Source organism: Amblyomma mixtum, chromosome 10, assembly GCF_055824585.1.
Source record: "Amblyomma mixtum isolate Tamu chromosome 10, ASM5582458v1, whole genome shotgun sequence".
Taxonomy (NCBI): domain Eukaryota; kingdom Metazoa; phylum Arthropoda; class Arachnida; order Ixodida; family Ixodidae; genus Amblyomma; species Amblyomma mixtum.
In genome coordinates, this window is record NC_143021.1 from 176,747,165 (window position 1) to 176,756,614 (window position 9,450).

The window sequence follows — 9,450 nt, forward strand, 5'->3', positions numbered from 1 at the left end:
AACTCGCTGAAATATATGCCATTGGGTTCTCTTGACACCAAGGAATACAATAAGGGTGAAATTGTCTTCCTGCCTATCATAGAACTCGAATTATAGAGTTTTGAAGTTGTCGCTTCAGAAATGAGAAGAAAAATGTGTATTTCTGTTTGTGAAGTGGCAGCTTCAGTACCCTATTACTCAAGTTCTATGAGAGCCAGGATGATAATTTTACCCTTATTGTATTCCTTGGTGTCAAGAGAACCCAATGGCATACATTTCAGCGAGTTTCGTGCAGCAAATTTTCTTCTAAGCTCTCTGCAAAACACTTGCATAAAATGTGCGTAAGTGCTCAAGGAATTGTTTTACATGAAATTAAATGACATATCTAGAATCAGCGCACAAAAATACATATGCCCTGAAAATTTCATAACTATGCCTAAATTAATAAAATTTTCTTTTCAAGACCAGTGTCCCCCCTTAATAACCATGCGCAGGTTTTTGTTTTAGAGGGACCATTGCCACAGTGAAAAGAAAGTGGAACCAGAACTGAAACTCGGATGATACAATGAACTCTAGTAACCTCAGAGAGGGAAACTCGGACAATCAGCATGCATGATATTGCAGGTGCCTCTTGGATGGGGGCGGGAGACATTTTGTGTCGGCACAGTTAATCGAAATAGAATAGAATATGAGATTGAGCGCTTGCTTCTTAGCTGTGAAGCTGACATTCCAGTTGGTCTGCTGTGACAAGCACTGCGAGGACCTGTGCTGTAGTGCACATTTCACAATGTTAGGGCACATTTTACTTCCTTGTACTTACTACATGGTGTAACAGACAAGGGTTGTTCTTGCACACTTCGGACTGTCGGGGTGGACCTGCTCTGGTCATGAACTGCTAAGTGTAGTGAAGGGTTCTTACCTGAACAGGTGTTGTATCAGTGACTTTTGCTTCACTGCTGAGAGTCTGTGCTTATTCAAAATTTCAGAGCAGATGAAGTTTGGAGGAGTATTGAAAATTTTGGCGTAAAGTTTGGGGGCTAGCATTTGGAAGTGGTAGTTAACTTCCAACAAATTTGTCCTTCTCGCTACAAGACCCGCTGTACAATCTGAGTATACGTCAAGTGCAGACCCCCAACCCTGCGGCAGAATGTGGTAGTCACCCCTTGCACTGCTGGGACAAAAATCCTTGTGTCAGTCCTGCTTCTCATATGCATGTCTGTATCACTTGCAAAAATGCGATAAGGCTCATTTCCTAAAGTTTGTGTGTCTCAGTTTGAGACAAGCTGTGTTCTTGCTGAAATGCTGCAAAAGTTATCCCTGTGTACATCGGTTACTTTGGCAAACTTGTGTTTGCACACATTTGTTGGCATCGCATATGTGTTAGCAAACATTTGTTAGCATTGGAGTTTCGGCAAGAAAGCAAAACTTCTGAACTTTCAAGTTTCTTTAAGGGGGGACATGGGTCTTAGAGCATTTTTTTTATTTACAGACCAAATGCAATGAAACTGAACAGACTTATTCGGTTTTTTTTGCTGATTTCAAACATGCAATTTGTTTATTTCTAGGCCAATTAGTTCCTGAGATATTAATATATATCATGCCATGTCTGCTCAAACAACAGAAAAAAAATGGGCTATCAGAAATTTAGTTTTAATATGTGGGTAGATACTACAATGTGTGAGGAATGCAACGCTGGAAGCAGTTTTCAGTTTTTTGTCCATGTGGGCAAATGGGCTTAATAGTTAGTTTCATGTGTGTCATGTGTTTTCTGGCACTGTATGTCTGGTTTACTCACTTGAAAACTAACTACTAAGCCCATTTGTCCACACGGACAAAAAACTGAAAACTGCTTCCAGCGTTTGCATTCCTCACACATTGTAGTATCTACCCACATATTAAAATTAAATTTCTGATAGCCCATTTTTTTTCTGTTGTTTGAGCAGACAATGGCATGATATATATTAATATCTCAGGAACTAATTGGCCTAGAACTAAACAAATTGCATATTTGAAATCAGCAGAAAAAACTGAATAAGTCTGTGCAGTTTCATTGCATTTGGTCTGTAAGTAAAAAACAAATGCTCTAAGACCCATGTCCCCCCTTAAAGACAGGAGGAGAAAATTTTGCCAACATGATTTGTGCGCCAAGCACTGGGCTATTTAAGCACTGCCAGTATGTTACACTACAGCAGCAGTTATTTTTTAAATGCTTATCTGAGGTAAGAGCAACTTTCTCCATGCATCTGAAATGTGTGTCCATTTTCGTGGATGCAGGAGGTAGCGGCCAATGACCTGGGCTCATCCATGAGCGGCTACCTTCACCAGTGGTGGAAAAAGGCATGGAAGCGCCAGTGGTTTGTCATCAAGGAGCACGTGCTGTACGTCTACCGAGCCAGCGAAGACGTGGCCGCACTTCGGACAGTCCCACTTCTTGGCTTCCAAGTGGGCGCGGTTACAAAGGTGCGCAGCTCGCCTCTTGCGACATTGTCTTTGATGCTCAGCCCCATTGCACCTTAGGTCGTGCGGGCTGGGCAATGTTAGTTTGATTTTTTTTTACCGATGCCTAAACTTGTGAATACCTTCGAAAGCGTGAAATGCTTGAAGACGTGGCCGCACTTCGGACAGTCCCACTTCTTGGCTTCCAAGTGGGCGCGGTTACAAAGGTGCGCAGCTCGCCTCTTGCGAAATTGTCTTTGATGCTCAGCCCCATTGCACCTTAGGTCGTGCGGGCTGGGCAATGTTAGTTTGATTTTTTTTACTGATGCCTAAACTTGTGAATACCTTCGAAAGCGTGAAATGCTTGAAGACGTGGCCGCACTTCGGACAGTCCCACTTCTTGGCTTCCAAGTGGGCGCGGTTACAAAGGTGCGCAGCTCGCCTCTTGCGACATTGTCTTTGATGCTCAGCCCCGTTGCACCTTAGGTCGTGCGGGCTGGGCAATGTTAGTTTGATTTTTTTTTACCGATGCCTAAACTTGTGAATACCTTCGAAAGCGTGAAATGCTTGAAGACGTGGCCGCACTTCGGACAGTCCCACTTCTTGGCTTCCAAGTGGGCGCGGTTACAAAGGTGCGCAGCTCGCCTCTTGCGAAATTGTCTTTGATGCTCAGCCCCATTGCACCTTAGGTCGTGCGGGCTGGGCAATGTTAGTTTGATTTTTTTTACTGATGCCTAAACTTGTGAATACCTTCGAAAGCGTGAAATGCTTGAAGACGTGGCCGCACTTCGGACAGTCCCACTTCTTGGCTTCCAAGTGGGCGCGGTTACAAAGGTGCGCAGCTCGCCTCTTGCGACATTGTCTTTGATGCTCAGCCCCATTGCACCTTAGGTCGTGCGGGCTGGGCAATGTTAGTTTGATTTTTTTTTACCGATGCCTAAACTTGTGAATACCTTCGAAAGCGTGAAATGCTTGAAGACGTGGCCGCACTTCGGACAGTCCCACTTCTTGGCTTCCAAGTGGGCGCGGTTACAAAGGTGCGCAGCTCGCCTCTTGCGAAATTGTCTTTGATGCTCAGCCCCATTGCACCTTAGGTCGTGCGGGCTGGGCAATGTTAGTTTGATTTTTTTTACTGATGCCTAAACTTGTGAATACCTTCGAAAGCGTGAAATGCTTGAAGACGTGGCCGCACTTCGGACAGTCCCACTTCTTGGCTTCCAAGTGGGCGCGGTTACAAAGGTGCGCAGCTCGCCTCTTGCGACATTGTCTTTGATGCTCAGCCCCATTGCACATTAGATCGTGCGGGCTGGGCGATGTTAGTTAGATTTTTTTTACCGCTGCCTAAACTTGTGAATACCTTCGAAAGCGTGAAATGCTTGAAGACGTGGCCGCACTTCGGACAGTCCCACTTCTTGGCTTCCAAGTGGGCGCGGTTACAAAGGTGCGCAGCTCGCCTCTTGCGAAATTGTCTTCGATGCTCAGCCCCATTGCACCTTAGATCGTGCGGGCTGGGCGATGTTAGTTTGATTTTTTTTACCGATGCCTAGACTTGTGAATACGTTCGAAAGCGTGAAATGCTTGTTGGGCTGTGTGACGCTATATGGCTGGAGTGAATTCAGTTAGATAGCATTGAATTTTGCTGTGGAGCTCATGGCCCACCAATTTCTGGAGCCTAGTAGGGGCTTATAATTCCACGAGTATGCTTGTGCCCTCTGTGACAGGAGTGGCCAATAATTTGTGCCACTGCGATATCATCTGCATCTTTATTATTTTGTTATCGTAAGTATGCTGAAGAATTGCCAAGTATAAGGTTGACTCCTGATAATCCACTCAAAGGGGTCCACAACTGTGTTCGCATTGTGCAGTTTGAATTAACGAGAGCCTGTTAGATTACATTCAGTGTTGACGAGATTGAAGTGTCGGTTCGAATTTAACAAGAGTCCACTGTAATACGGATTAGTGCCAGCCATGAAATGCAGTCGATCCAGCATATATCGGACTTGAAGGGGATCACGAAAATTTTGATACATCGATAATTAACCATATAAAAGAAGTTTACAGATAAGCTAATTTGTAACCCAGATGGAGGAGTATGGTGCACCATTCACAGGGTGTTGCACCTAGCGTGCTTCGTGTCGAAAACCGCAGCGGACGGTGCTTTGGAACTGGCCACTACGTATCTTAAGAGGTCTGAAACTGTTATGAGTACACTGTGAACAAATTAATCTCTCATTAGAAGTAAGATACAGTTGGTTTCTGCACTGACTTCAGTATCAAAGCAGGCCAAATGAGAACTGTCACCAGACTTCGGTGTTCTAGGTTGGCTTCACCGCATGACAAGTGGTGCACCGAAAGCTGTCTTCTACGCAAGACAGCAGTGTTTTGTTGAAAATAGGTATGCAAAGCTGAAAGATACCCTCAAGCGCACCCCACATTCCCTTCATGCAGTTTACAGTGTCTTCAGAAGTGTCACTTGCAAGTAGCATGGCGCTCACATTAATGCATCAGATGTACAGAGGGCAAAACGCATGTCTAGAACACGTTCTGAGCGTGTTTCGGACTCAATACGCGATAGCTAGCGATGAGATTTGGTTAAAAATGGTGTGGATGTAAACATGTGCAGTTAAACTCATAGAATTTTATCGTCATTTTTTGCCTTCTTGGTCGCAGCGGCTTTGGGAGCTGTGGAACACACAGTTTGATTGTTCTAGGCATGTGTTTTGCCCTCTGTACAGCTGAACGGGGGATCGATAAAAGTGAACAGTAGTGCCGTACTTTTACAAGAGATTTTCACTGGCATGTTTGGGCTATTCGATATAAACCACAATGCGATATATCCAGGTATCCTGGATCGGGTCTGGGATCGGCTGTATGGCATTCATATGAGGTTTAGGCAGCATTGGTGTTGCTGTTCAGGCTAGACGTTACATTGAGCATTTTGCTCTGTCAAGTGCACATTTGTGGTGTTGTTCAGTGCGCACTGTTTGAGTGTGTGGTTTCATTCCTCCCGTTGCATTTGCTGCTATTTGTGACCACCTCATGCAGGGCTTTGAAGAGGTCCCACGAGAGCAGCTGTTTCTTCTGGAGCATACGGGCCTTGACCCTCTCATCTTCTATGCAGACACACCAGACCTCGCGGCAAGGTTTGCAACGCTTTTTCTTTTCTCTCTCTCTCTCTTTTTTTTTCAGCATCTCTTCAAGTTTTGCATTAAGGGGGCATCCGCACAAAGTTTTGGAGTGTCGGTGCTGCTGCTTGGAAAAAATCTCTGCGGGCATAATCAGTCATTTGGTCGCGTTTTAGTCGGTTGTTGCTGACTTGTTTAAAACGCTCGTCCCGCCCCTGTATCTTCAAAATTCATGCAGCATAGCCGAAATTGTCTTTACTGCATTACTGCAAGACTTCCCTGATTTCCTCACACGGTGGTTGAAGTAGATTTTGGTGCACATGCTATGGGAGCCATGGCCTTGTGATCTAATCACTAAGCTGCTAGGGATATCCTGAAGCTTCCATGTGATCTCTAAGCCTTGCACTTTGTGAATCTAGAAAGAAGCATTGTGGGATACCATTGCTGCTGCATCGTGATCTGCTGTTTCCTACCAATAGCATAGTAGCCAAGCATACCGCTAGAAAGCTAGATGTGTTATCAGTTGAAAACATAGCACGGGTGTAAGGTGATCTTTAGGCCTTAGAGTATCTAATACTACAGATTTGGTGTCTTAGGCAGTATGCTTTCCACTTGCATAACTAGGATGGTCATTACTGCAGGCCTCGAAAGGTGTTTGTCAACAAAAATTTTGAGGAGGTATGCAGCTTACAAATCGTGAAGAATGGCCCAGAAATCTTTTTTTTTTTAATAATTGTATCCACTTGCATGCCTTGTTTTCTGCGCTGCCCTAAGTTTCATTGCGAAAATCCACTAGGAAGAAGCACTCTAAAAAAATTGTGTCATGTACCGTGGTGGCAATGCATATTGAGGAAAATTCCTTAAAAATTATTGTTTTTCTCCGTTATGATTTCCAGACTAGATGCTCACCTTGTGTCTATTCTATTTTTCTATTATTCTATTTGTGTCTATTTTGTCTGTTCTGACCTCGTTTGGTTTGTTGCACTCAAAGCACTCCGCTGTATGCAATGACATTCTTACTTTTGCATTTTGATGAATTGTAGTTGGCAGGACATCTTGTTTACAGTTTAAACCCGTCTGTGCCATATGCTCTGTGAACAATGAAAGCAGAAAAATTTGTGTCATGTGAACAAAATTGTGTATGTCATCACTCATAGTATGCATTCAGAAATGTAGTGAATGTTGAGCCAGTGTTCTGCTGCGTTTTGTTTATTTTGCAGGCATTTTGCAAGATGTGGAAGACAAAATATTTGTAGAAATAAATGTTCTTCAGATATACTAATGCTGAAATTTTGCAATTAAGTTTGAACACATTGCTAACATGCAAAAGGTTTCATCAAAATTCATCAATAAATGAGGAAGTTTGTGTCAAAAACTGCATTCCCCCTTAAGGTCTACTTTTCCACATTGCTTCACGCATATGGAGTGGGCTGTGCTGAGTCAACACTATTTTCGTCTTTTTTTCCAGATGGCAAGAGGCGATGGAAGAAGCAACAAAACTGAGCTGAGGCAAGGGACCCGAGAAGAGCCGACGGAAGAAATAGTCCAACAGTTACCGTGCTAGTGTACGGAAGCTAGCCGGGTCTAGTTGAAAAGCTGTTGGGACATATGTGAACACTCTACGTAGAGCTGTGTTCAAAAACAAACAAACCTGAGTCGATCCATCAGCCTGAAAACAAGTGATAACCCTGGAGGCGTCTTTCATTATACTAGGGTGATGAGTTGGGCCTTATCACACTTTGCCTTGTTTCTACTGCTGATTTGTAATCTCATTCTGCAAGGAAGTTCACCAGCCAGTCGTTGAAGTGCCTTACTAACTCCACACATTACCGTCCATGTGGAAAGAAGGCACGGACACTTTCACTTTTGATTCACGAGGCTCCCAGAGCCTGTTGTTTGTGAAATCGCCAGAAATCAAACAGCCTTTCTTTTTTTTCTCCTCCGTCGATGTTTGCTCGTGAGGGTTCCACCGTATATAAGCGGGGTGCGGTTTCTTTTTCGATCCTCGCCTGCTTTCGCTCCCTCGCATACCTGTCTTCCTTGATAGGTTTCATTTCAAGTGATTTATTGTGCGAGGATTCCTGCGTGAACAGTGTGTTTCACATTAGCGTATCGTGCCATTCGCTAGGCTCGCTTCTTAATTTATTGCTGCTGCCGCTTGCGTCGTTTCGGGCGGGACACTGGAACTGTCCGCCGGTGCGACACGTGAAGTTCGCCCGACATTCGCGCCCCTCGTAGATTTCTACTGCTCCTTAGGTAAATGCAATCCTCGATGTGTGCCGATTTTTTTTTTTTTTGGTTGTACACCATCGTGCAAACCAGGTACTTCACGCTCTCGATGACAAGCGAGGCGTGACACGTGATGGCAGATTCACTCCTTGTAGGTATCGTAGCTTATCAAACGCGGCCTGCCCTTGTTAGGTGCTAATCTCCTACCACGCAAACAGAAGGAACAAGTTAGAATGCTTTCTTAATTCAATTCCACCTGTTGTTAATGTTTTTCATCGATTATTACCCTGTTGCCAAATGGTTGTGTTAGCAGCTCTAAATGTGTATTGGTGACTAGTCGCTTTGGGATGTGAAACCTCCCCTAAACTAAACTAAAGTAGACTAGTAGCAACCTTTACACAGTGTTTTATTGTTCAGGTTCTTTATACAGGTGGCTTTGGATGTGTAATTTTAGTGGTTTCATTTTAATGCCCTCCAGACAACTAGTGGGATGTTCTGCTGCGGAGCCTTTTTCATAGCGGCTCGCAGCCATGTCCACAGTTTGACGTTTTCTAGAACTTGTACCGTTTTGTGCGCCCAAGTTTTGTAATGACCGAGCCGAAGCATCGTGGAAACTGAACTGTTTGTGTCACTGTGCCTTGTTTTTATACCTTAACGAAGCTGTGCAAACTGGAGTTGTTAGGGCAGCGTGCAATGCCAGACGAGGAGGGCAGTTGTTGATTTTTGGATGATTGAATGTTCGCTCTTTTGATAGTATATTATATAAAATATTATATATATATATATGCTTTGTAAATAAACAGTTGCCATCAAATACAGTGCGTGCTTTTCCTTGAAACTTTAAAACTGCTTTGAAACCCACACTACAACGACAATTACGCAAGCTGTCGGCAGTGTAAAAAAGAAATTTGTCATTCAGAACTGACACTGAAGAAAACAGGCAAGTCTATACTTTTCTTGTATGTAAAGGTAAGTATAAGTGAGTCCTTCAATAGCTTGTGCTTCTAACTGGCTCTGTAAATTGAGCCATTTCTTTCTTCAATGTGAACAGTTTCATCAGCTTCGCTTAAGGCCGCATTTCGGAGCCAAGCGTAAAAAAAAGTAGCGAATTAATATTGCGGAGATATCGTGTCTGAAACGCACGCGCAATGCATTTGTATTCCAAGAAAATTGCCTCCAACATCAACAGAATTCCTACGCAACAGGCAGTTAAAGACGCTGTTGCGTTGGACGCTCGGGTACAGTTGCATTTTATCGCGATTTGAAACTCCGGAAGCGACATATGTTGCATCGTGTTCGTAACTCGAAGTTGGGTAAACACGCGTGTAGGTTTCGGATTGCAGCGTTCGCGATCAATCGCGCCCTGACATTTTTTGTGTCCCTTCCCCGTGTCCTGAAAATGAAATTTCGTCGCGCTGTGAGAGCTTCAAAGTTTTACAAACACGTACCGCGGTGTAGGCACTAAAAATCGTGCTTGTGGTGCGGGACAAAGAAATCACGTGAGGCGTTTGTTTACAACAACCAGCTGATCGCCGAGCAACGGGCAACACTGGTAATCGCTGGGCGGGGCTTCCTTCCCCCCACCTGAACGGCAGCTTTGGTTCTTTTTTAAACTCCGGTCGCCTACCGCTGCATTTTTTTCACTCAAAATCGGCACCGTCGCCGACTTGGCAGCCGCTGA

General features: G+C 44.2%; 1 protein-coding gene across 4 annotated transcripts in view; it reads left to right on the forward strand.

Annotated features, from left to right (window-relative positions):
• The window catches only part of LOC149327836 (uncharacterized), a 58,660-nt gene extending 50,077 nt beyond the window's left edge, over positions 1–8,583 (forward strand). For all 4 annotated transcript variants that reach the window (XM_089563667.1, XM_089563669.1, XM_089563666.1 and 1 more), the window contains 3 exons: positions 2,254–2,439; positions 5,461–5,558; positions 7,009–8,583. In XM_089563667.1, the coding sequence (XP_089419793.1) occupies positions 2,254–2,439; positions 5,461–5,558; positions 7,009–7,048 (324 nt within the window). In that variant the 3' untranslated portion in view covers positions 7,049–8,583. The remainder of the gene's footprint in view (positions 1–2,253; positions 2,440–5,460; positions 5,559–7,008) is intronic.
• Positions 8,584–9,450: the final 867 nt, after the last annotated feature.